This window comes from Borostomias antarcticus (assembly GCF_949987555.1).
Source record: "Borostomias antarcticus genome assembly, chromosome: 3".
NCBI classification, from domain to species: Eukaryota; Metazoa; Chordata; class Actinopteri; order Stomiiformes; family Stomiidae; genus Borostomias; species Borostomias antarcticus.
Window position 1 is genome coordinate 5637413 of NC_140236.1, and position 27995 is coordinate 5665407.

Sequence of the window (27995 nt, forward strand, 5' to 3'; positions counted from 1 at the left end):
CTAGCTGCTGCTTACTTCTGCCCTTGCCTGCCTCTGGTAGGGCTTTCAATATTTTATTCAGAATTCCCGTGCTCTGTCCCCATGGCTACATCAGATGGAATAGACGCCTGTGTTCTGCAACGAGGCAGATCTCAAAGTGACCCGAACATACTCACTGAGTCTGGCATCGAGCTAGTGCACAGTGCAGGTAAGAGAAATATTTTATTGTCTGGGTATTCTGGCAACCAATTTAGGCTATGTCGGCTTTGGGTATACGTGCATGGTGTCCAAATCCATTATTGCCCAATGGGAAACGAGGACCACTCTGGATAATTTGCGCATCTTTATGCTGTATGCTGCCATTTTAGAGCAAATGTGGTGACGTTAAACTAACATTCTTCTGAGAAATAGAAGAATTGTAACGATGACGCGTTTGCCATTTCCACAGCCATTTTAATGAATGGATGCGCTGCCCCAAAATATGTGCGCGTAATATTTGACGCCTAGCCTCCTCGTAGGTAATCTGTGGCTGCTAAAGTGCATATTTGAAAATTACGTTGTGCTGAATCTCAACTAGGCCTACCAGTTTGATTTTATTGCGCTCATGTCATTGTATTTCACATGATGCAAAATAGGCAAGATTAGTTGGGAGCGCATGTGTGGTTCATCATTTCGGGATAAATGTCTAGAGTTATATTTTCCGCTCTGTTCGTGAAGCGGAGGCTACTCCACACTATGTGTGAGCGACGGTTGTGCTTCGCATATTTTAGGTTTTGGTCTGAAAGACAGCCTGCGCTCATTCCATGGAGCTTTGCCCATCGTGCCGAATCGGGGAGGGCGACGCGCTTGGACAGCATCAATTGGTTCTCATGCTGAGTAGATCAAACTGCCCTATGATCAATGAGCCCTCGCTCGGTCCACGTGATGTAGGAGCAGCTAAAAGAGCTCCAAAACCATGCAGTCCTGGACGCAGAGCCAATCGATTCATCTTGGCATGGAGCACGCAGGTGCACAGTGCTTGGAGCCAGATATCCCGCTTGTTTTCCATTCCTCTCTTGTCATATGGCTTTAGGCACAGCTGATCTCTTCTTCAAACATGAAATAAACTATATTGTTCTTTATAGCACTCCAGTGCTTTACTTGCCATTTTGTTATTATGATACCATTACTGTACAATGCGTATGCATACATGTATCATACATTAATTCACAGTTGTTGTTGTTGTTGTTGTTTTGGTTGTAGTTTTGGCATTGAGTCATTGTGACGTGTTTTTACTAGTACTATCTGTGTTTGTGGCACAGACTAATAGCTAAACTGTGTGGTGTCTTATCCATCAATGTCCTATGTAGTATGCACATCAGAGTAGACACGTTTACTCACTGCATCCCAAACTGCATGTCCATCCAAGTATCTTACAGCCCATGTTTTGACGTGTCGTGCCCTACAGTTACACATTTGTACACTCAACATCAACTGCCCATCACACATTTCAAAAGGATCATTGCCACTTCTGTCCTCCTATGGCTGATTTAATTCACACATACATGTATGTGATAATGACGCCGTGGTCCCTCATGTCACACCTGATTAAAGAAAAATAGCACATTGACAGATTAGACTTTCACAGCAGTATGACAGCAACCTGAGCATACAATGGCATTCAGTAGAACAGTACAGTGCTTATGTCTGGTGACCCAGAGTACACATTGTTCGCCCTCTGTGTGTGTACCGTCCTTCTGTGTGCATCGTCCCTGTGTGTGTGTGTGTGTGTGTGTGTCTGTGTGGTCTGGGGGCATCAGTCTTTGCCAGGGGATAACTAAGCCTTTTTACACAGTTAGCCTTTGCAGCTGCAGAGCCTGATACTGTATTCCTCCACTTACTTAAAAGCCTGAGAAGAGACTCAATAAGAGGACAAAAAAACAGCCTTCGCCTTCGACCATCCATGCGACTCAGGAGAAGGTCTCTTCCTGCAACATTGCTTTACACAGGGCATCAAGCGCTCCGTGTTCCATTCTGTTGATGCACCACCAAAATGCTTGAGCTGTTGACTTAGACGCTGAAGTGTCTTTCTTGCGAACACACGCGGTTGCAAATATATGCCGGCCTCTTTACTGGCAGCCTACTGTACCTGAACCCCTACTGTTCAATTAATTTGTGCCGGCAAGGGTCCGTTAGCCACTCCTGCTAATAAAATGTCACTTTAGCTAAAAGTATCACTTAGTCACTCCACAGTGCCCCATGAGGAAAACCAGCAGAGCAGTCAGGACACCGTTCGCCCCAGGACTCGAGAAGGAAGAGGAAGGGAGGAGAGAGGAGGGGGAGAGGAGAGAGGACAGGAGAGATACCCAGGTGAGGCTGCATCTCAGTGGGCCGTGCAGTCCCAAATTCATCATTACTGGCCCTTGTACAAGGATGCTGTGACTCCCGATAGTGTCTTAGTGTGTCTCTCCTATGAGAAAAGAATGTTCAAGTGCTTATTTGATGACTCTGAACATTCAAGCCTTCTGGGGAATGTATTCTTTACATGCAGGATGGAAAAAGCAAACAATTATGACAAAAAATGTCCCTCTTGTTTAGAGCGTGGAATAATTTGACTGATGTCCAAGGTCTGAGTCATACGAGAAACAATTTCCATCACATTGAATGGAGCCAGAAGAAGTTTGCAAACTGACGTTGAAGTTTGAAAACTGGTGACTCTCGGCCTTGCGCCCACACAAAGACATGGATCCATTACCCACTGAACGAGCCGTACGCACACACACTCACACATGCACCTCTCGTCCCACCCTCCAACACTTACCCAGCATGCCCAGAATCATACAGACTGTGTCTAGGTCATCACTCCCTACACCACCTTCGACTCCTTCCACTCTTTCCTTCTTTCCCTTCCAGGCTCTGGAGGAGATAAGGGCTTTTTACCAGCAATGCTGGACTGAGAGAGACAAGAATAGAGAGAGAAGGAGGGAGAGAGAGAGAGAGGGAGAGAGAGAGTGAGACTTATTGGAGGAGACAGTACAGCAACAGTGAAGCCTGAATATCTCCCCTGCTGTTAGCTGAGGGATCCTGACACACTCTTGGAGACGGTGGAAGCAGTGAACAGGAAGTAGACCTTTTGTCCCCAGTCAAGCAGTCAAGCTCACTCAATGATGTGAAAGGACAAGCCAGAAGCCAGGCTAGTGGTGGTGGAAGTAGAAGCACTGTCCTTGAAAACAGGGTCTGGGTATTGCTATTTGAAGGCTGTGGACAATGCAGGTGAGAGTTGTAGGAAACCGCATTGACAATGAATCCCAGTTGAATTATTGCTTGTGGTTGAAATGTGGTTGAAATGTGGCTGAAACTTGGTTGCTTGAGCATGTGTTGAATGAATCTTGTGATTTTAACAAAGGAGACTTGTGGACCTACACACCTGACGTGCAAGCAGTAGGTATCTGGCCAGGTCTCTGTTACCCTGCGGTTTCACTTCTCACTCCAGCTGTCTGCCAGGATCGTACAGCGCACACTCACCCTGTCCATTCATATCTCATACAAACCACATTTGAATGGATATTAAATCACACCTCTTCAAGGCTCCATGTGATACCAGCGGCTCTACCGACTACCGTGACTAAATCTAGACTTTCTCTCCTCCCATTTCTCTCTCTCTCTCTCTCTCTCTCTCTCTCTGCCTTATTGGCTCACACTTCCCCCTCTGTCCCTCATTGGCTGACCTATTACACCTTTCTTTCTAGGGCCCGTTCTTTGTTGTCAGTCAGAAGTCTTGCGGCTGTCCCGGAGCGCATTTCCTGCCACTTAAAAATGTTCCAGGAATCGGATGGAATCAGTTGGGCGGGAAACATGACATTCTGTGTGAGAAATGCCCACCTGCACCCCCCCCCCCCACCCCCCACCCCAGAGTCTCTCTCTCATTGGTTGATTCATCCAAAACGCTCTCTCTCCCTCTCTCTCTCCCTCTCATCCCATCTCCCTCCCTTATTGGTAGCTAGTGCCCTGCAGCTCCATTGTGTCACCGTAACCTCAGGGTTACGCCCACCTCGCCACTCTGCTCTAGAGGGTGACCTGCGCTCTCCCTGTATGCCATGTCAGGGTGACAGATGAGCCACGAGCAGGATATGAGTCATCACTTGCGTAGCTAACAGTGAAAGGACCCTACAAGGGGAGGGAGATGGCCAGCTGGCCCAGCTCTTTCTAACCCATTCATTCACATGTTTTATTGCACTTTGTTTGTTAGTAAAATATAGAATTTTTTGATCTTTTTATACAGTAGATCTCTTTCTCATTGCTTCCTACATGAATAAAGGTAAAAAAAAATAAAAAAAATACAGCGAGTCAGGACTGCTGTTGTTGAGAATGGAGAGAGAGAGAGAAAGAGAAAGAGAAAGAGAAAGAGAAAGAGAAAGAGAAAGAGAAAGAGAAAGAGAAAGAGAAAGAGAGAGAGAAAGAGAGAGAGAGAGAGAGAGAGAGAGAAAGAGAGAGAGAGAGAGAGAGAGATGCACAGCTGTAGGTGTAGATAGATTGGCAGATTGGCACCTAGGCTTTGACATATACTCTCATACTGGGAGGAAGGTAAGACAGCCAGGGCCACCTGTGTGTAGTCTAGACAATTTTATTCATCTTCCTCTATAGAGCTTCTCAATTCCTCCAGGGAGGCAGAGACCAGCTCTTAGCTTGATAGATCTCAAATGTGCTTCCTTTGATTGTTTATTTATCTCAGTAACATGGATTGGTATGGCGTGTTTTGTACTTGTTGCTATATAGGCTCGCTGTAGAAAAAGAGATCGATTTCAATTGCCATAATACAAGTCTAGGATTTGTGGTTGAGAGTGAGACCGTCAGTGGAACATATGAGCTTGACCACAGCACCTGTCAGACTACTGTATGGTTCTGTCTCATACTGACCATATTCAGACCGTAACTGAACCACAAAGCCATGTGGTCACAAGCTATGGTCTGCTCAGATAAGTATGTATACAAACACAATGCACCAAGACAGCGTGTTGTTCTACTATAGAGAATTGAATGGGATAAGCTTCCAGTGTGTGGCGTGTTGAGCACACAGAGCTGTGGGATCACTGTCTTTCACCACACATGGAAAACAACAACAGGCCTCATGCTTATTCCCTCCAGATGTGGGAGCAGATTAGGCTTTTGTCAGCATGCAAACCGTGTGTGTGTGTGTGTGTGTGTGTGTGTGTGTGTGTGTGTGTGTGTGTGTGTGCGTGTGTGCGTGTGTGCGTGCGTGTGTGCCTGAATGCCAAATAACCAACCAAGTGTATTGTATGCAAACATTAATTAATTGAAAAGAACAACAATTTGTTTTGTTTTCAATTAATTGAGCTGACTGATGAGTGTGACAGGGAGATTTACCCATAATCCCATATCCACAACATTCTCTTCAGTTAGCGAAGAGCAGGAAGCCAGTAAAGGTCTTGTGACTGTTGCCAGCTCTTCAGCTTCAACCAATTTCAGTTCATGTTCTGGGGTGTATTCCAGAAAGCGGGTTTAGTAAAAACTCTGAGTTTGCTAACCCTGAGATTGAATTGAAGAGTTAGCAAACTCAGAGTTTTCACTTAACCCGCTTTCTGGAATACCCCCCTGGTCTTATAGGAGAAAATGATGCCACAACAGAGGACTCTTGTGTGGATGGACGTACAGACGTATGGACGCACACACACCACTGAAAACATTACCTCTCGCTCTGCGCTGTCGCAGGGGTGGAGGTAACAACTGTGATTCAGATTCAGACAACTTTATTGATCCCACGTGGGGCAATTCATTTGTAGCTTGCTCAAGTAACAAAAACATTTGAACAACAACAACATACAACATTATTCCATGCTACAGTATACACAGTCCAGTAAAACAGACAACAAGGTCATTGTCGGGAACATTTAAGTCAAAAGGTAAAAAGATCTCTGATAGTTCTGTCAAGGACAGTGTATAGGCTATTTAAAGTGATTACCGTCTGAATTAAGAAGTCTGATAGCCGAGGGGATAAAAGATTTAGAGTGACGGTTGGTCTTACTCAAAGGAACATGATAACGGCGGCCAGAAGGTAACAGCGAAAACTGCTGAGACAGAGCATGGAGAGGTTGTGAACCATGTATGTATCTTTTAACACAATACAAATCGAAACCTAAAGGGGCATGCAAATGTTTCTGACTCTTTTCCACTAGCAATCCAGCACCTCATACTTTACACTAGCAATCCAGCACCTCATACTTTACACTAGCAATCCAGCACCTCATACTTTACACTAGCAATCCAGCACCTCATACTTTACACTAGCAACCCAGCACCTCATACTTTACACTAGCAACCCAGCACCTCATACTTTACACTAGCAACCCAGCACCTCATACTTTACACTAGCAACCCAGCACCTCATACTTTACACTAGCAATCCAGCACCCCAGATAGCAAGCGGATCTGGGCCATATATGGGCCGGAACTAAGTCACACATGCCAGATCTGGCCTGTATATGGCCCTGATCGGATTGCTGTCTGGGACCTCATACTTTACAATAGCAATCCAGCACCTCATACTTTACACTAGCAATCCAGCAACCCATACTTTACACTAGCAATCCAGCAACCCATACTTTACACTAGCAATCCAGCAACCCATACTTTACACTAGCAATACAGCAACCCATACTTTACACTAGCAATTCAGCAAACCATACTTTTTACTAGCAATCCAGCACCCCATACTTTACACTAGCAATCCAGCAAACCATACTTTACACTAGCAATCCAGCAAACCATACTTTACAGTAGCAATCTAGCAACCCATACTTTACACTAGCAATCCAGCACCCCATACTTTTCAATGGCTTTCCATCCTCCCCATACTTTTCACTAGCAAGGTGCTAATGCTAACTGGCACTAAAGCAGATTCTCCAAAGTGCCTGAAATAGAGTCAGAAACCTCTGCATCCTTCTGATACATTCCAAGTTGTTGCATAAAAGAAGGGTCTCCGTGAATAATATGAATTAATATATTTAAGTACGTATATAGGCCTATATAGGCAGGTAAGTATATATAGTTTATTGGCTTAAATGGGTGAACAGATGTTTTGCTTCTCTCTGGAAAATGAGTGTCAGGGTTAGTGTTAGTATATACAGTATGTATGCCTTTTTTCCTCTTTTCTGTGACGCACATTATGTTTCCTCTGTTTGATTTGATTTGATAATAATTCAATTTAAAATAAGGCAATCAGAAACAGCACACAACCCAGCATATTATCAGGATCGTCTCCAGTGCACAGATAGACAATGCAATAATATAGGGGCTATCCGTGTTTTTTTATAAAACAAGCTACCCAAGCAAAAAAAAAGGATATTCTCTAATATACTGTATAATTTATAATATATAATAAACTGTACAGTCACATCATGTGTATGTGTTTGATCTAGCACTGTGACTGCTGATGTCACTTGGTCTAGAGATGACTGGGAGGTCGATGCAGTCGGTTACAGTCGGGCAAATATACTTATTTTAAGTGGCTTTAAATAGAAGCATCTGCTCAATACTAAAATGTATAATGCTAAACGTGTACTGTACATGCTTGTACTGTATGTGCGTGCACCTACATGCTTTTGTCCATGCATGTATCCCTGTGTGTGTGTGTATGTGTGTGTGAGCTTGGGCCTGCACATTCGTGCGTGTGTGAGGCAAAGCAGTCAGGCAGTGGAGCAGACGGCCCTAGGAGACCGAGGAACTAGGACCCGAGCTGCTTGAAGCACCTGTCACAGGTTGGGCTGCTCAGGGATAGGAGGTAATGGAGCTAAAGACGAAGGTTAAACGGAGTCCAGGAGGCCGTGCTAGAAGACGGAGCTGAGGGGAGAGGAGAAACCTCTCCTGGGCAGAGGCAGAGAGAGGATGAGAGGAGAGACCTCTCCTGGGCAGAGGCGGAGAGAGGATGAGAGGAGATGACCTCCGGCCATGTCCAGAGGGGACACCGTGGTTATCGTTTTGGCTAAACTGTATATTGGCCTCATGGGATTGTGGAAAGCTGTACGAGTTCTCCTGTGGTTGTTCGGCATTAAGGAAGAGCGCCCGGTCTATGACTTGCAGGGGCCAGTCTATAACCTGCAGAGCCCAGTCTATGACCTGCAGGGCCCAGTCTATGACCTGCAGCTCTCTAACGCGTCACTATGGTAGGGCCCAGTCTATGACCTGCAGCTCTCTAACACATCAGTATGGTAGGGCCCAGTCTATGTCCTGCAGGGCCCAGTCTATGACCTGCAGCTCTCTAACACATCAGTATGGTAGGGCCCAGTCTATGTCCTGCAGGGCCCAGTCTATGACCTGCAGCTCTCTAACACATCAGTATGGTAGGGCCCAGTCTATGATCTGAAGCTCTCATCTCTTCGCATCAGTGTGGTGCTGGGATGAGGAGGACGGCGGGGGGGGGGGGGGGGGGGGGGGGGGCGGGGGTGTGGAGTTCATACGCCGCGCTGGCGTTCTGTCTGACTGAGCCTCCCACACCACAGTCGGGGACGGTCCTGACAGAGACAGACGACGTGACGGGACAGCGAGACTCCTGGGTCCCCCGCCTCCTGATAAACGCCGGCATCCGGGACGTAAACGCTGGGGAATAGAGGGAGGGTGGGAGAGAAGGAGGGAGGGAGGGAGAGAGAGAGAGAGATAGGGGGATGGGGAGGCAGGGGAAGAACAATGAGCCCACACAGCAGACAGGGTAGAGAGGGCGGTAGACCGGCTGCTCAGAAAAGGGAGACAGAGATCGACAGGGGGGGGGGGGGGGGGCGGGGGGGGGCAGAGAGAGAAAGATGGGGAGAGAGAGATGAGGAGAGATACAGATGGACAGAGAGAGAGGGGGGTGAGGGAGAGGGAGAGAGCGATATAGATGGACAGAGAGAGAGAGAGAGAGAGATGAGAAACGGCTTCTTCTCAGAGTGACTGTTAGCTTGATAAGCACTTACAGCAGAGCGGTATCGAGCAGGGATGATCTTTACAGGCCGTCTCCAGAGAGCCTAAATTAAATACAAGCCAGATCAGATGACAGTAGTAAAACAAATACATTAGTATAGGGAAATGATCTGCCTTTTCATTGTCTCACTGGACCGTTTGGAGTGTGTGTGTGTGGGTGGGTGTGTGTGTGTGTGGGCATGTTAGGGGTACCTGTTCAAGTCTCTGTGATGTGTGTGTCTGTGTCAGAGGTTTAGCAGCATTGGCGTCTCATCTCCGAGGGCAATGAGTTCGCCTACAGGTGGGAGATCAACCAGCTGCTGTCCTGGTGCAGCCAAAACAACCTGGAAGTTTCACTGATTGTCACACACCTGAGTGTGTGAAATTTGTTCTCTGCATTTGACTCATCCCCTGGGGGAGCAGTGAGCAGCAGCGGTATCACGCTCCGGAATCATTTTGGTGATGTAGCCTCCCAATTCCAACCCTTGATGCTGAGTGCCAAGCAGGGAGGCAATGGGTCCCATTTTTATAGTCTTTGGTATGACTTGGCCAGGGATCGAACCCACAACCTCCCAGTCTCTGGGCGGACACTCTACCACTAGGCCACAGAGCTGGTACTCTCTCAACGCTCAACGCTCTCAAGACAGTAGCGATGATTGTAGACTTTTTAAAGAATCCAGCCCCCCCCCCACCCATCACACTGAATGACAGCCCAGTGACCACTGTTGACTCATTTCACTTCCTGGGCACCACCATCTCCCAGGACCTCAAGTGGGAGCTGAACATCAGCTCCCTCACCAAAAAAGCACAGCAGAGGATGTACTTCCTGAGGCAGCTGAGGAAATTCAACATGCCAAATGCAATGATGGTACTCTTCTACACCTCCATCATCGAGTCCATCCTCACCTCCTCCATCACCATCTGGTTCTCCGCCGCAACAGACCAACACCAAGGCAGACCGCAGCGCATCATCAGCTCCGCTGAGAGGGTGATCGGCTGTAGACTGCCCGCCCTACAGGACCTGCACGCCTCCAGGATCCTAAAGATCACGGCCGACCCCTCCCATCCCGGTCACGGTCTCTTTGACCCACTCCCCTCTGGCAGGAGACTGTGGTCCATCTGGACGGGTCCACACGTCACAAAACAGCTTCTCTCCCACGGCCATCAGACTCATCAACAAGGCTTGTGCCCCCCCCCCCCCACACACACACACTGACTCTATCCCCCCCCTGCACCACTTGCGCACGACCTCTGATTGTTCCACACACCTCAACGGTACACACACTGGACACACTGTATATAGCATCGCTCATCTACCACACTACACTCTGCACACACACTGTACATACACTCACCACACACTATTGCATTGTACTAGCATGTACTAGCCCTATTGATTGAAATAGAAAGATGTGCTAGTACAATTCAATACAATTGAATTCAACCGCATCACAAACTCCATCCTCCAAAATGATCATATAGTTGATTCACCACCTCTCGTAAACTGTTTCAACATAAAGTGAACATTATAACAATCACGAAGAGAGATTTACAGGACTGTTGCATTAGAATGCATTTTTTTGGCAAGGTGTACCTAATAAAGTGGCTGGTGAGTGTACATGGCTAACAAACAGATCTTGAATCTTGTATGGCTGGCAGACAGTAGCAGGAATTTCAGCACCATGGACAGCGTTTCAGTCACAATGCAGTGGGACTTTTGCTTTTCTGGTCACTATTTACAGTAAGCCTTATCCCAGACATACATATACACAAATATGGTCTTTCCTCTAGGACTAGGAAACTAAACAGACAAATGAAACTGGTCTGACTGAGCTATTGGCATACTCATAAGTAATCCTGGTTGGATCTGTATATACACACAATGACTAAAGGCCAATTTATACTTTGTCATACGAGACTTTTGAAAGTGTCAACAGACAGAAATTACGTCACTGTCGACACTTTTTTGTTAGTTTGTTTTTTGTGTCTTGCACCCACCAAACTCTCTAATGTCGTAGACGCCGTCACTTTCGTCGCACAGTTGTGATTGGATAGCTACATAGAAGGCACGTTCGTCGCCATGGATCAATCTGCCACGCGTCTGCAAGTTACCATGGAGGTGATCAGACACTTCGCTGAAGTATAAATGCTAAATGTCGGTCGGTTTGTCACTTGTCGACTGAGTATAAATTAGGCTTAAGCAGTCATTCTCACAGTACATTTGGTACCACACAGTTTAACTTTGAACATCTTTATGACATGGAACACAGGGTGCAGGCACAGTATGTTGACTTAATGATACACAAACACACTTGCCATTAACCCTTTCGATACGACCACGTCACCGGCAACATTTGAAAAATATCTAACAAATATTTAATAATATTAAAAAAATATCGAACAAATCTAAAAAATTCCTCACTCCAACACTTGCTGAAAGCTGAGAAACTGCGCTTTCTAGTATTATAGGGAAAATCCAATTAATATTCAAAATGTTGTCACTGTACTTTCAGGGTTAAGCTACTGTGTTAACTATGGCAGCTGAACAATAGCCTCTCTGCTAACCATGCAGAAAGCTGCCCTTTCTTGATCACCTTGAACAGCCTGCTTCCTCCTGTACCTCAGTTAACCTCAGTATTTGAATGTGTTTTTTTGTAGTAACAGTGTTATGTCGAATGGTAGACGTGTGAACCCACAGGCATAGTAGCAGCAGTTGATACTGTGAGACTCGGGGATCTCTAAATGCCATGTGTCATTAAAGTGGTGATGGCTCCTCCCCCCCTCTTTCCTGCCTAGCGACCACAAACGACGCTGTGGACTCCCAGTAGAACTCTGCTTACTGAGGACCCAATGGAAGGCAGCCATCCAGCACTCGTCTGCTCTCTCTGTCTCCTCTTTCTCTCTCTCTCTTTCTCTCTCTCTCTCACCTCTGTCCCTCTCTCTCTAGCCCTCATCTTCCCTTTCCTATTCCTGTTCCCCGTGTGGAATAGGAACAGGAAATGGAAATGGAATAGCTTCTCTGTCTAAGCTCAAATCCTCTTTGTTGCTAGACAGCATTTAGAGGCTGTAATCTGGGCGGGGTCAACAGTTTCTGTCACCAAGGTATTTGGCATTATTCTAACTAATAGCTTTATGGTCACAGAAGCACCCAAAGACATACAATTCTTGATTTTATGGTGAGTGTGTGTGGGGGGGGGGGGGGTTCTCAAATTTCCTGGACGGTACTGTTAGCAGTAGCAGTGAACTTTAGCGCTGAGGCCTCGTGTCTCCCACACACCGTCTGGGTCGTCCGCGGTTCACAGCAGGGGGTTCTGGGAGAGAGCGGCTGCTGGCGCCAGAACGCTCGGCTCTCGCAGACTCGCTGGCGATTGCGTGACGGGCGACAGGAGGGGAAAGGAAGGAGCACATCCCACCGCCCGCTTGTGCGTGTGCGCGCCCCCGCACGTATACCGTAGCAACCTACAGGTATGGTTTGGCCGGTTCCGCGACCGTTGCCCCGAACACGTCCCTGTCAAGGCTGCCTTTCAAGTGTTCCGTGGAACAGCATGTGTGGAGAAACCCGTCCTCTTGGACTTAGGTGGACTTGAATTCTATGTTTCCGGGAAGAAGGGTAGAAATATGCCTCTTGAAAGAGGTCATCCTCAGAGAGGGCTCCTTAGCAGCGAACAGGAGCCGGCCTACTTGTGAAGCCGCCCACCAGTCCTCGCTCTTAACTCCAACATATGGTAACAAACAGGACCCTCAGGCCTTTCCTATTGGCTGCTGTCCTCACTGACATCACTTCCATCTCTCAGTGCCGGCGGCCCACACACATGAGCATCACAGCCTACTCAGTGTGTACACGAGAGTGTATGCCGGTCAGGTCTTTGCTTGATCCCACGTGGAGACCCCCATAGTAAAGCACTATAACAATATTACTGTCACTCAAATGAATGTAAGGACGCAGCTCCCAATATTGTTTATTGAAAATGCCTTTCAATGGTTTTGACTGAGTAAGATAGATGGTGATGGTGTGTTTTGTACAGTTTGTGACTGACCAGTCTTGTATTTTCCTTCTGAGCAGCCTTTATTCATGTTTATTCATGCTTTTTCGAGTTCATCCTCATTTATCAACAGGCTGTATGACTGGACACACAGCTTCACAGAGCCTGAATGGGGTCATTCTGAACCCTGGACCCTCCTTTCAGACACAATGCTGTAGGTGCCCTTTAGACTCTCTCAGAATAACTCCTAAATCACTGTGGCTGGGGTCTATGGAGGCTCTCTCTCTCTCTCTCTCTCTCTCTCGCTCTGTCTCTCTTGCTCACGCTGTCTCTTCTCTTTTCCCTCTCTCCTTCTCATTCTTCCCCTCTATCCTTTCCTTTAAGTCCTCTCTTCTCCTCTGTTTCTCTCTCCCTCGGTTTCTCTCTCCCTCTGTTCCTCTCTCCCTCTGTTCCTCTCTCCCTCCATTCCTCTCTCCCTCCGTTCCTCTCTCCCTCCATTCCTCTCTCCCTCTGTTCCTCTCTCCCTCTGTTCCTCTCTCCCTCCATTCCACTCTCCCTCCGTTCCTCTCTACCTCCATTCCTCTCTCCCTCTGTTCCTCTCTCCCTCCGTTCTCTCCCTCCATTCCTCTCTCCCTCCATTCCTCTCTCCCTCCATTCCTCTCTCCCTCTGTTCCTCTCTCCCTCCATTCCACTCTCCCTCCGTTCCTCTCTCCCTCCGTTCCTCTCTCCCTCTGTTCCTCTCTCCCTCCGTTCCTCTCTCCCTCCGTTCCTCTCTCCCTCTGTTTCTCTCTCCCTCCATTCCTCTCTCCCTCCATTCCTCTCTCCCTCCGTTCCTCTCTCCCTCCGTTCCTCTCTCCCTCTCTCTCTCTGCTAGTCTGTGACCGTGGTGGCGGAGCAGCCAGGGACAGATGGGAGCAGGCTGGCAGTGCCAGGGGGGTAAGCGAGGAGGTTAGAAGTAAGGAGGTGCCGTGTTCAAGGGCACACTGACATCCCTGAAGTGGAGGAGACGCAGGCGGGGGGTAGATTGAACTCTCTCTCCACAGTTGTTGGGGATGCGTCTGGGATATTTATAGCAGTGATGGGACCCCCTGAGATCCCTGAGAGAACACAGTTGGTTGTAACGCACGCCTCCTACAACTCACAGCAGTGCAATATAATACTGCTTCGTTGTGCAGCGCTCCGTTTGCAGATATTCACCAGTACATGTCAAGACACTGTAATATCATGGTCTCCAATATCTACTGTCATCCAATGCAAGTGTTTACACCTGCCTTCAATAAAATAATGCTTTATCCATTGAGTGCACATTGCACTCAACCTTCAATCTGTGTGGATGGACCTCTGAGATTGGATGACAGATCATGTCTATTTTTCATGATCGTCCAAGGCCATTGGTTGTCACATGTGTTATCATGCGTGAGTTTGACCTCAGGTGACTGACATAGCGCATAGCAACCGCACCCCTGGAACATGGACATCAGGCAGCTAGGGCATCGTAAATAAGGCTTGTTTCAAGGCTACTGTACCTTACTGTAAGACAATAACAATACAATATAGCGACATTGTCTGTAATTGGCCTATTTGCTAACACAATTCGTGACCTCACCCTGAGCTGAACGGGTTAAAAGTAAAAGCTAAAACACCATTGCCTGTTTATCAGGAAACCTGGACATTTTGCTATGTGTTTTTTTCCAACGCAGTGATGCCACAGACGCGCTTAGTTCCAACTTCACACAACACTGTCGCTCACGCCTGGATGGAAGTGCATATATACAAGCTTCGCTCGAGGTAATTGTGAACTTGACCGAGCCAGATTAGACTGTCAGCACAGTTCACTTGGGACACAAAACTGTCGTCCGTGGTTTGACCTGTTTCGGCGATGTTTTTTAGGTCGCCATGTTCTCTCTGTTATGTTTGCTTTGCCTCCTCGTCTGAAGGACCAGAGGAGAGTGACTGTAGCTGGACTATTGTGCAGAGGAGGTCGGCCGGAGGAAAATATCCTGGTCTTTTTGAATTTGCTGACAGAGTGATTAAACAGGGAGGGGTTCCTGGTGACACGCAGAAGCATAATGGTGTGGGCCACTCACTGTTTCCTCGACACTATTAGGGGACACGGCACTGGTTATGAAATGATCTGTTTTCTCGGTGTTTACAGAAAACTATGAGATATCGTGTGGTAACTTTGTGTACAGTGTTTGAATATACAGTTGATACATGATTTCATAATTGGAGCATATTACTGTCCAGTCCATCTTGTCAGTGTTGGATTTAGGAGCATGACTGCAAACCACATAATGGGCTCCTGCATAAACATGATACATGGATTTGTTTAATCTTATTTGCGTTAGCATAGTAATTAGGATAGTTCCCCACATGTGCTGCATGTAGCTTTTTCATACCCATTTGACACACATTGGTTCTCAACCATCCAGAAAAAGCCCCTACAGTAATTTTCCAGTTTTCACCAGATGCTCTGCTTACACAAACTCATTACATTTTTTAAAGCCGCCTCCCCTCCTATGAAAAATGGAGGAAAAACTTGATATACATTATGAATAGCTGCTCTCTGATTGGCTGGCTGAAATTCTGCTGCAAGCTCTTCCGTATGGCAACAGCCCCCTCCCCTCCCTGGAATCCCCCCCTTCCTCTCCTCCCTCCCCCCTAGACACCCCCCTCCCCCTCCCTCCTCCTCCTCCTCCACTACTACCATGCTGCCTCACCCCCTCCCCAGCATGCACTGGGGCTGCTAGTGGCAGAGCTCTGCCTGCTCCGAGGGGGCTCCTCCTCCCCACACCGACGGCTGCTGCGGCAGCATCTGGATGTGGTCGCCATGGCAACAGCGGCGGGCCTTAACCGCCCCCCCCCCCCCCCCTCTCTCTCTACTCTACTCTCCTGAGCGTTTTGCTGTGTCTGCCCGCGCGTCGCCGCGTCTTATACCGTAGCTTGACCTGAATCCTACGCTGTTGGTTCCGGCTCTCGTTATGGTCACGGTTGTGATGGTCACTCCGGCGGACGTGTGTGTGTGTGTGTGTGGATTACTAACCCAAATGCAAGGGTCAAATGCAAGGCTGGAGACTCCGCCCCCCCTCCATTCCTGCTACTTTCACTAGCCCATTTCCTCTCCCACCCCATGTGTGTTTGGAAGAGGAAGGAGAGAAGAGAGAGAGAGAGAGAGAGAAAGAAAGAGAGAGGGAGAGAGAGAGGGCTTGTACTACTCACTCTCCCTCCCTCCCCTCCTCACTCTACTTACTCCATACAGCACACCCATATCCACACAGAACTGAGTTATCTTTACTCCTACCAAATAATTTCATCGTCATAATAGTCCTTTCATGAGTGTTTGAACAGTGATGTGTGTTCCCGGGGTGCAGCTGTTGTGTGGGTGCTTCAAGGAGTCATTGAGTGGAACCCGTGTTTTCCACAGAGGTTGAGGGGAGCTCCATAGAATGTCAATTCGGTTATTGTGGTCAGCTCATCAAATCGAACTACAATACATCTGATGCACTCATCTATCCCACAAATCTCTCCCTGACGCACACACACACATACATACACACACACACGTAACCCATATGTAACTGCTTGCCCAGGGGTGGGATTTGAATCCAGGTTTCCGGCGTGATGAACACCGTTTTCATCAATACGGCGATGAAAAGCTAGCTGGTCATCAGCTCGGGTGGACGATATTTATACTGGGGGAGTGAGTTTAAACAACAACACGTCAAGGACTCACAGGGATACTGTTTCACCCAGTCACACACACACACACACACACATTGAGGGTTGGAAGAGAAAAAACCTCCACAACTGACGACGACATTCAGTCAGTCCAGTCGATTGTACAACAGTATGGGAGGTATTGAGAATATATATGAAGCAGATGCTTTTCCTGGCTCCGGGGCTGGGATGCGCTCTCAGCCTGCTGAGTAACAGAGCATCAAAAGAAGGAGATAAAACAGTGATAGGACTAGACAGTCTGCAGATGACACATATGCAAATGTGGTCATTCAGAAACTCTAGTGGCTTGATGCACCTGCCAGGGTTTCTATTGTATCCTTAAAAAGACTGTACGTGTCTCTCTACAGCTCTCTCTTTCTCGGCACTGTTGTCTCTGAAGTTCACTTCCTTTATTTTGTTAGACTTATGAGGTCCAAAGTAAGACAATTAGGATAACTGTAAATCATCTCTCTATCTCTCCCTCCCTCCACCATCTCTTTCTCCTTCTTCCTCCTTCCTTCCCTCCCTCCCTCCCTTCCTCTCTTCCTCTCTACCTCACATGTCATTTCAAATCAGTCTGATTGATAAATCAATTCAATTCCATTCAATCATATTATACATGCGTAGTGTGAGCATTTTCATCACGACATGATATTGCCAAGGTGATTATTATGAAATGTTGACCAAATAGAACGGCACATATTTTTTGAAAGCTTATAATTATTTCTCCTTTCTCTGTTTCTGTCCCCTCCTTCTCCAACCCCCCTTTCCCTTTCTCATCCCCTCTTTCTAACCTATCCCCCTTTTCCCCCTCTCCCTTCCCTCCATTGTGCCTGTCTCCCCCCACCTGTGTGTGTGTGTGTGTGTGTGTGTGTGTGTGTGTGTGGTTGCAGTGGAGGTGATGGACCACCAGAGGGTGCTCCACACTGGCTGCCTGGTGTCGGGGGTTCACACTCCACCCATCCGCCGCAACAGCAAGCTGGCGAGCCTGGGGCGTATCTTCAAACCATGGAAATGGAGGAAAAAGAAAAACGAAAAGCTCAAGCAGAGCTCCACAGGTAGGACAGAGGGAGAGAGAGAGGGAGAGGGAGAGAGAGAGACACCCCAGGGAGCGCCCGAGGAAGACCACACACACACACACACACAAACACACACACACATACACAAACACACACCTGTATCATTAGGCCAGGGAAACCAGCTTAGAATCTTGGCGCAAACCATGCTGTCAACAGTAAAATGCTGTCAACAGTAAAATAACACTTTGATGTTTTGGAAAGTAGGCTTCATGAAGTAGATGTTTCTGAATAATATAATTGAGCCTTTGTGCCAGCTGTGCAGAATACTGTAGCTTCGAGTGCTGCAATTAAAACACACACACAACGCAACGCTGATGTGAGGTTTGAGTGTGTGTGCCTACGAGTCAAATGTATTGTAGACCTGGTAGACAATAATGGTCATCATACAGAATGAGGCTTCGTGTGAGGCTTTATAAGGTGAAGTGAGTTACTGAACTACTGTAGCAAGTAATGTTGAGGGTGTACCGCATGCTAGGCCCACGGGCTATATACGTGCATTGAGGGTGAGGTTACTGAAGATGAGGTTCCATGAGAGAGTCATATATTATAGGTTATGACTATATGTATTATGTATTGCAGTTATGTTATTGTAGTTATTATGAAATATGTAGGGGTGGGACCTATGCCCACGCCCCCATTGCTCTCTGTAAAGCGCATTGTGTTGCGTCTGTGTATGAAATGCGCTATACAAATAAAGTTTGATTTGATTTGAGGTAGGGTACGCTGTGTAGGGTGAGTTGTGTGCTGGTAGGATGTGGTGATAAAGGTGGTTTAGGTCACTGGAGATGAATGTTAGCACTTGAGTTGAGTCATGGGTCACACTTTACAATAAGGGTCACAAAAAACATTAGTTAACTGTTAACTAATGCTAATTTAGGGTGAGGTTAGGTTACTAATGTTAATTAATACCTTAGTTAAGGTTAGGATTAGGGTTAGGTGAGTTAACCTTAGTTAACATAAATAACATTAGTAAATGGTTAATAGAGACATTAGTTAACTGTTACTTAATGCTTAATAATGCATTAACTAATGCTTATTAATGTACCCTTATTATAAAGTGTTACCGAGTCATGATATGTTTTTGTCATTAAAGGTTGCTTATGACGTTTCCGCTCGCCCTGCTCGTTCTCTCTGCCCCCCTCCAGACGTAGCCCTGGCCAGCGGGCTGCTCTGCCACGACCCCGGCTCGCCGTGTCAGGGCTCCTCAGACGGGACGCTCATGCTGGGAGGGTTCGGGGGGCCGCTCACCCCCTCGCTCACGGTCAGCAGCGTGGAGTATCTGGGTCCGGAGGAGGAGCACTCCCCCACAGGTAGGCCGGTCCGACAGCTGCGCCCCGGCGAGAACAGCCCGTCAACGGGGCTCGTCGGCACGACCACAGAGGACCTCTGATTTGACTGAGGAAGAAGTGATGGGTTGAAAAGTAAAGTGGTCGGGGAAGCTGTTTGGGTATCTTCCTTCTCTATTCCGACAGATCAATGATTTGTCGGAATATGATAGCTGAAAGCATAATGACAGATAGACATTCAATCCATAGCTCTCATTCACCCACTGCATCCACATTAGGGGGTAAGGGATCTACATGGTAAAGACACAGTTATTAAAAATAGATATGAGTTCCTAAATCTGTGTCTTCGGTAATAGTCCTACTGTACTAAATGTCCTACAAATAGCTGCAGACTTTGAGGTCATTCACATTTTTCTCCAACTCCTACAGTATCTGTCTGTGTGAGGACATAACATATTTGTTAGAAAGGGAAGGGCAGAAAAACAAGCATGTGAAACTCACATGACCCACTAGGGGGCGATAGAGACATCTCATAGATAGATAGATCACATGACCCACTAGGGGGCGATAGAGGCATCTCATAGATAGATACTTTAATGATCCCCCTTGGAGAGCCACAACCATGGGAAGAAAGACTCAGGCTCAGACTCTCTCACTGTGACTGATTTACTGCTATTGAGTTGCTTGGTGGGATTAATTACGACTGTCTGGTATGATTAGATATGATTCAACCTGAGCCTGATTGCTCCGCAGTGGCGCACCCTCCAGAGGACAGCGAGGCTGAGGAGGAGAGCGTCCAGCTCCCTGACGATCAGGGAGAGGAGGTGCTGGCGCCCCCCAGTGGTGACATGTCCGAGGGTGTCCCCGAGGGCGGGGACGAGGCAGAGGACGGGCGGGAAGAGGACACGCCTCCAGGAAACTCCCCGCCTCAAGTACCTCGGAAACCGCTGCTACAGCTGAGCTCTGGCGAAGGTAGGGCTGCGGAGAACCGGGAGGAACGGACAAGCGCACACAGCGATAGGGCCTGCGTTTAGTGAATACTAGGGCTGGGTTTAAAAAATCGATTCATCGATTCTGAATCAAATGATTCCGAATCGATTCATGAATCCCAAAATCGATTTTTTATTTAATGAATGAATGAATAAATGAAGGAATGAATAGTTCATTAATTCATTCAATGATTAATTCATTCATTCATTTTTGGAAATCAGTATCGATACCCAGCCCTAGTATTCATGTGTTGCATAACTTGGCAGTCATGTAATTAAGGTTACAGCAAAAAAAAAAAAGGTTTTAGTAACACTAACTGAGGCATATTTGTTTTGTCGACACATGCATACTGTACCATATCACTTATACCGTGTTCTGTTCTGATGTCTCTGTCAGAGCCAGGCCCGGCCCCTTTGCCCCTCCACCATCCCAATTCCTTCCTGCCCAAGGAGCCCCCCAGGACCCCCGACGGGCTGGCCCCCAAGGTGCTGCGTGGGCTCCACTCCAATTCCTCAGGGTCCCCCCACATAGGCAATATGATGCACCCTCCTATGCCCCCGAGCTGCATCATGGAGGAGCTACAGCGGGCGTTCGCCTCCAAGAACCGGCAAGAGAAGTGAGCGCCATCGCCTTGTACCCCCCCCCCCCACACACACACGTCTTCTAATTCCAACATGGCACCCCCTTCCTAATTCAGACTCGTCTACAGTACGTGTCATTGCTAATGCTCGCTCTTTGTCGGACGGCGCTTCCCGATGCCGACGCCCGCGTGTAAATCCCTTCGCAGAACACCCATGCACATGTACAGCGTAATGTTCACCCCTATACTTGAACCCCTGTGCTAACGGCCGTACTCACTAACCCCCGTGATGACAGCCCTACTAACCCCCAATGACTCCCACGTTAACCCTCCATGTGCGCCCCCCCCCCCCCCCCCCCCCCGCTCCTCCCACATGTCCTCTCCTCAGTGTGCATGACGGGTGCGGGGGGCGGCGGCGTTCTGATGGGCGGCTCTCTCGCTCCTGCAGCTCGGAGAGGGAGTCGCTGGCGGCAGGCGACTGGGCGCAGCAGGCAGAGAGGAAGAAGGAGGCGGAGGAGAACAAGGAGAACGTACGGCTGGACCAGTGCTTCTCCAACACCTCGGGCCTCCCCAACGACCTGGACGACTGGAACGACTCTGTCATCTCTGGTGGGTCCCTCAGAACCCAAAAGCAGCGTGACAACAGCAAGCTGACACATCTGATAGGCTTTTTAGGGGCTATTGATTTTTACCGATTTTTTTCCATAAAACTTTGGGATTTCATGTTTTAGCATGGAAAGGATCTTACTTGGATACAAGTCCCATGTAACTCATCAGTTACAATGTTGCAATTTTCTCTATGTGAAATACAGTTTTAAATGTGTGTGTGTGTGTGTGTGTGCAGGTACACTGCCTCGCAGATTAAGGAAGGAGCTGTTGACTGTCAAACTACGGAACCGGCCCAGCAAACAGGAGCTGGAGGACAGGAATATCTTCCCAGTACGAAGCGACCAGGAGCGGCAGGAAATACGCCAGCAGATTGAGATGAAACTCGCCAAGTGAGTCATGACACCTTTGTTTATCACCTACTGTATATCTCCATTCTCAGCCAATGTACAGCAGCTCATGCCTACAGTATTGCCATATGGGCCTATTCAATTATTCACGGACTAAGACTTGGAATGTGAATATGGCGAAACCATTTCACAGAAAAGGTACTCACACCAACCCGCATATTTGCATACAGTAACATGTCTTGTAATAATGCATTTGAATTATTGACGCCTTACAACAAGCTTGTAAAAAGGTCCCCCGGGAGCTTTAAAAAGCCTTCTAGGAATCGATGGAACATTTGTGTTTTTAAAATGATGGGCAGGGAGAGAACTTGGGGGACTGCCTGAACATCAGAGTAGTGACAGGGCGTTTTAAAGCCATAAGCCTAATGGCCCTGGTTATGTCACGTGGACTGGGGCAGCACTGCACTGTAGGTGGGGGGATTTAGAGTGGAGGTGAGAGAGACAATCTTGTCTAAGGATGATCCCTTTGTCTCCCACTGATTCAATTTGTGTCGGTTAATCTGGCATCGTCGCCTACATTCTGTTGGCTCAACTCTTGGGCTTCGCACAACCCCGTTCCTGGAAAGGGACTCTGTTGTGTATCGGAGAGATTTTATTCCAGACAGACTCGAAAGCTGATTTAACTAATTGAGATCTCCACTGAAGCGATCCCCAATTGAGGGAGTGAGATGAGTCGTTGAACTGAGTGTTTCAACGATCAATCAGTGTGAAACGGTGCAAAACGAGCAGGCAGCCTGCACACCATGTACATGTGATGTTGTGGTACAACGCCCAGATTTCTCTACCAAGAGCAACCACGCTAAAAATACAGAATGTTCCAGGAGGATCAGAAAGACAAACACTAGTTCCAGGAACAGACACGCATGGTTAACATGTATAGAACATAATGCCTTGTGAAATACTTGAGGAACATTGTTGCATTGTAATATGTTGTTTACAGTACAGAATGAGCACAGTACAGTATGCAACGCATCTCAGGACCTGAGGTTCCTTCACACCAGTGTATGGAACCGTGTTTGTTGCGTAACCTGCCGAGCCTTAAAATCACAGGGGAGTGCGGAGTGCCAATGGTCTTTCTAGAGAGAGAGACGTACAACCGGAGCTGTTGAAGACTCCCAGGAATACTCTTCTTGGAGGGGCTGTTCTCGCTTCGGCTAGGACCTGAGGGGAGAAATGTCCCAACTCCCACAATACAATGTTGTGGTTTGATAAGATGTACCACCTGAGTATTCTCTTCCAGGTGCAAACACACATCTTATGTAAAGGCGAGCAGTCAGCATGACTCCAGCTTGCGTAAGGCCCGGGGTCAGACACAGCTGTGGAAAGACAGAGGGGTTTCTTCTCTAGCACAGCAGTGAGATCCGCAGCTGCTGGGAGGTTAGCATGGAAGTTACCATGAACACATTTGGCCCAATCACAGCCTCGGAGGCCAATAACAGGTTGTCATGAACACAACTCTTATCCAATCCTGCAGTGTTTCCATTGTCTGGAGTCATGGTTACCTCCAGACAAAACGTAGACTTAGAACTTTAAATATTGTCATTCGCTCACTAGAGTAGACATAACATGAGGCAACGTGTCTTGCACCCATCCTTTTAGTGCCACTAATACTAGCGTATGTGCCAGTTTGCCGGTGCTCTATATTTTGGTGACACACTGCACTGTTTCGGTGAAGGGAAAGCCTCGCTATTTTTAGCCCGGAGTGATGGAGAAGAGGAGGGCAGCTTAGGGGAGGAGTAAAGACCATTTCCTCAGGGCACTCTTACTGAATGACAAAACAGTCCATCACTCCCGTCTTTAGATCGCCCAGGAAGACTTCCCCCCGCATAGATTGAATTCCCCGTCTTTCGGGCCCAGGGGGAAAGCGCCGGCACCGCTGCCGAGCAAGCAGAAGACGCCGTTCTGACTTATCGTGGAATAATGCGGATAATGACACCTAGTCTGTCCGTTGTCACGGCGCGAGATGACCTTTCTATCTATAGCGCTCCCCGCCTCGCAATTACGCCGTTTCGCCACTTTGCTGTTGCTATTCTTAGCCACCGAGTCTGTTGAATAATGCATCTCCAGTGGACCCCCTTCCTCAGCCCCCCGCCTCTCCTCCTCAAATGTATGTTGTTATTGAGTTATGAGAGCAGAGATGGGGGTGGGTGGGGGTGGGGGGGTTACAGTACAATGCAGGGGGTGGTTTTTATAAGGAGCTGGCTTGGTTATGGTGACTGCTAGAAGCAGTGTTGCCTTTGTTTCGCTCAGTGTGCAGTGGCTATCTGGAGGAGAATAGAGAGTGAACTCCTGCTGCCACCCACACAAGGTTGTCTCTTCTATGGTTTGTCTAGCGGGGATGGAGTTTATTTTTATCCAGATTTAATTTTAGAATGTAGTTAGAATACAAGGGAAGCTCTCCAATGCTGAGAAATGTGTGTCGTCTGGATACAGTGAATAGGTTACTAATGTAAGTCCTTCTCTGCACAACACTGTGTATTGTGCTACTGGTCTTTCAACCATTTTGCATAATGATCCATTGGGTCAATATAATGAAACATTCATAGTGGGGAAAATACATCAATGTGTGATTAAGAGCTGGAGCCTTGTGTATTCAACCCATTCAAGCTAATAGTGCCACTCTCTGACATCCACGCTAGTTCTGTAGTTCAACACAACACTGGTGGTCGTTGATTGGCTGAGGAGTAGTAAGGGATCCCGGGGAAGATTCTATTGTCTTAAAGATTTCCAGGGAGAAACTGTTGTTGCTAGGCAACCTGGTGGCCAGGTCAATAGCACAGTGGATGGAGTGTCCATTGGGGCTTCTGGAGTGATTCTCCATTTCATCTGTTGAAATTTTAATGCCACCACATCTGTTGAAATGCCCCGTTTCTCAGTCACACTAGAGATGAGTGATGCAGTTGATGGTGCTGGATCATATTGGTGGGTTCAAGGAGGCAATCTGCCATGGTTTTGTATCTGAAATTGGAAAATAGCCTACATTTGTGACTTGAACAAATAATGAGTCTGACTACCTTGTTCAAGTGTTCAAGTCAGACATGTATTGTAAAATTTCAGATACATTTTAGATTAATTTCAGATACATACTGTAGCAAATACATTTTATTTTTTACATCATGCAACAAGCATGATTTGTAATTCTGACCATGTAGCAGCTGCTGACAATTAACTGGTGTAAGATTTCCACATGGCTAAGTGTTCCTACACACTTATTTATCAGAATAATTCCACTGGGGATATACAGTTGATGAATTATTCCACACTAGCCCTGCTAATTTACAAAGACTGATTGCAGTCCCTTGTTCATTATCCATTGACTGCTACTTTGGGAGGGGGTGAAGTTACGTATCAGAATGTTGCTTACACCTCAGTTATATGCAGTAAAAACCTTATGTTTAGCACTCCTGAAATACTCGACTGCCATTTAAAATAACAAATACCGATTTTAAAAAGCCCAACAAGTTGTCTCTGGCCAGCCTCCCAGCTGAGGCATGTGTCAGGTGCCAGATGAGCTCTATCTGGCCTCGGTGTCTGGGTATAAGCACGTGACCTCACTCCTCTTTGAAGGACTGAAGTGTGGAGGTGAAGGTGGGGGCGGTTATTGTGCACTCTGTCCTTGCCCTTCACCTGTTGGTCTATAGAGCACTGTCGGGCAGACATTTATCATTGATATGTCGTTTAAAAGCTCACGTGTATCCTACAGGTGACTCAAAAGTCACGGCCATTGTTTGGTTTTACCTTTAGGCTCTGATGTTGAGGGAACACATATTATTGCTTATATTGCTTATGGGCTATGACCCGGGGTTGATACAGCATTGGCATAAACGAATTACAGATTGAAAATACAGATCCATAAAGGATGTCTCGTAACTAAATATCAGGAAAATTAGACCGCACTAAAGAAAATAAATTCGCTATTTTGGATGTCTAAAACAATTCTCTAGGATTTAAAAGGGTGGGTGCAACGTGAGAAATGTTGTTGTCCTAGTAGCGGTAAGCATAATGAGGTGTCGGGGATGCCTGGAGTGGGAGTCGTGTACAGTATGCCCCGCCCACCAACGAATTATGTATGCAGTCGGGGGAGGCGTACCCTTCAAGCGGCGCATCAAAAGCGTGTGTAGTCCACACAGGATAGCAGAGAGCAGCCATCTAGATCTAGAAGTCTAGTGATTCTGACATTGCGAATGATTCCGTGAGGATTCACAAAGCGGATTTTTTGAGAAATAGACAGGAACGAATCGTGCTTCTTTGGGGAAGTCCAGATGTGGGGAGCGCCTCTGCCAAAGAATCATAGTCGGGGTTCGAGATGGAGATACTGGGGAGTTCCGTCTAGAACGAGCACAGTGAAGAGAACACAGTCTACTGGATAGTTTGAAGAACAGACGAGAAGTTTGAATCGAAAATGGTTCAAAACGTGGTTTTGGTGTTTTTCCGCAGGAGGCTCAGTCAGAGACCCAACGTTGAGGAGTTGGAGAGTCGGAATATTCTTAAACGTGAGTTTTGCCACTTCTTATTAATTATTCTGTTATCCGAAATCTCCTGACCTGGTTCCTTTTTCTTTTCTTTCTTTTTTCTTTTTTAAATCATGTAATCCTAATAAATTCACGGCTTCCAAAAAAGTCTTATAATAATGCATACATTATTACACTGTAAGCTACATCCACTCATTCCACTCAGTGGATGAGTACGAGTTTTCTTTTACCCCTAGTTCAGAGTGATCTTATCAGAATACTTTTAACCTTTTTTTTTCAATTGTGAATGAGGATTATCTATCTAGATCTGATAGATCTGAATGATAGATCTATCCATCTATCTATCTGTTTGTTTGTCTGTCTGTCTGTTTATCTTTCTGTCTGTTTTTTCCTGACTAATGACTTCCTTCCTGTTGATTTAGAGAGGAATGACCAGACAGAACAGGAGGAGAGGAGAGAGATCAAACAGCGCCTAAACAGAAAGGTGCAGCATTTGACAAAACACAACTCAAACATCTGTACATTCAAACAAGTATTAGCGAGGTATCGGAACTGGTATATAAATCATCACATATTGAGCCCAGCCTTGCCATAACTGTACCAGTGTTGTCAAACATGGTCCAGATCAACTACAATCCTTACGTATCCTGGTAAATACAGTACCTGCTTTGGGCACAATGCTTATCCCTGCTTATTGTGTATTTCAGCTCAACCAGCGGCCCACAGTCGACGAGCTACGGGACCGGAAGATTCTCATCCGTTTCAGTGACTATGTTGAGGTGGCCAAAGCTCAGGACTACGACAGGAGAGCAGACAAGCCCTGGACCAGGCTCTCAGCAGCTGACAAGGTGTGTGTGTGTGTGTGAGTAGGTACTGTACTGTGTGTGCGTGTGTGTGTGAGAGAGAGCCCCCCACCCCCCAAAAAATCCCTAGGCTGCATATTTCACATTCCTCACATTCCTCTCGACTCAAAACTATTACACCAACATAATTGATTGTTAAACCTCTGTCAGTCTTGTTTTTGTGAATGGTGGAGACACTTTTTTGCCCATCTCAATAGCGTTAACAGCATCAGGTCTCACTGTTTCAACAGCTTGTTCTTTCTCAACCCCTGAATCCATCCTTGTGGATGAGACCTTGTTGTCATATTTCAGCTTGTTTACACTCCACCTCTGATACCTGTGAAGGTGTGTGTGTGAGTGGCTGTGCACTTAGCAGACGCTCTAACCTCTCCCTTTAATTTTCCCACAGGCGGCTATCCGAAAAGAACTCAACGAGTTCAAAAGCACCGAGATGGAAGTGCACGCATCGAGCAAGCACCTAACGAGGTCAGTAGTTTCTACTCCCGTGTGTCTGTGTGTGTGTGTGTGTGTGTTGGGTTCTATTTTCAGCTGCCAGCAGAGTATATTTAGCTCTCATTTTCTTGTCTAGAAAGGTTGAGCTAAAGATAGATTGCTAAGAAGGGGAGAGGGAGGGTGTCCTCTAGGGAGCCGACGCTGGTAAGTAAAACGTGACAAATGGTTGTCGTCCCTGGTTGAGCCTGTCATGGTAAATAAAGGATAGCTCTTCTAATCTAGGCGATGCTGTAATAGTGACCCACAGCATATAGAGCGGACTCCTGCAGTGCCTCACTTAGTGGCCATGGCTAAAAATAGCCGCAGCAGATTGATGAAAAGCTATAACGATAACTGGGGCGTGATTAGAAATACACCGGTCCTGATCTCCCCCCTCCCTTTCCCCTCCTCCCTCCCTCTCATTCTGTGCGCAGGTTCCACCGACCATAAAGGGGAGTTTCTTCTGTGAAGAAATGCTGAGCTAGGTGTTTCGGGCGGTGTCGGTGGCGCTAGAAGCTGCTCAGCGGGGACTGTTCGAGAGCCTGGAGCCTCTTGTCTTCAGCGGTGTCTTGAATTCCTCCGGTGTCCCTGGTCATCAGCGAGAGGGGCGAGGAGGAGACGATGGGGT

At 47.2% G+C, this 27995-nt stretch overlaps 1 protein-coding gene across 1 annotated transcript; it reads left to right on the forward strand.

Moving 5' to 3' along the window:
- Nucleotides 1–81: 81 nt before the first annotated feature.
- On the forward strand, nt 82–27977 carry phactr3a (phosphatase and actin regulator 3a; the record flags this gene model as incomplete). The annotated part of the gene is made up of 12 exons (XM_084461953.1): nt 82–187; nt 17504–17668; nt 18835–18999; nt 19729–19947; nt 20362–20581; nt 20934–21154; nt 21390–21543; nt 25999–26054; nt 26456–26517; nt 26741–26881; nt 27285–27361; nt 27802–27977. 12 exons carry the CDS (start codon nt 82–84, stop codon nt 27815–27817), a joined length of 1602 nt encoding a protein of 533 aa, XP_084318079.1. The 3' UTR covers nt 27818–27977.
- Nucleotides 27978–27995: the final 18 nt, after the last annotated feature.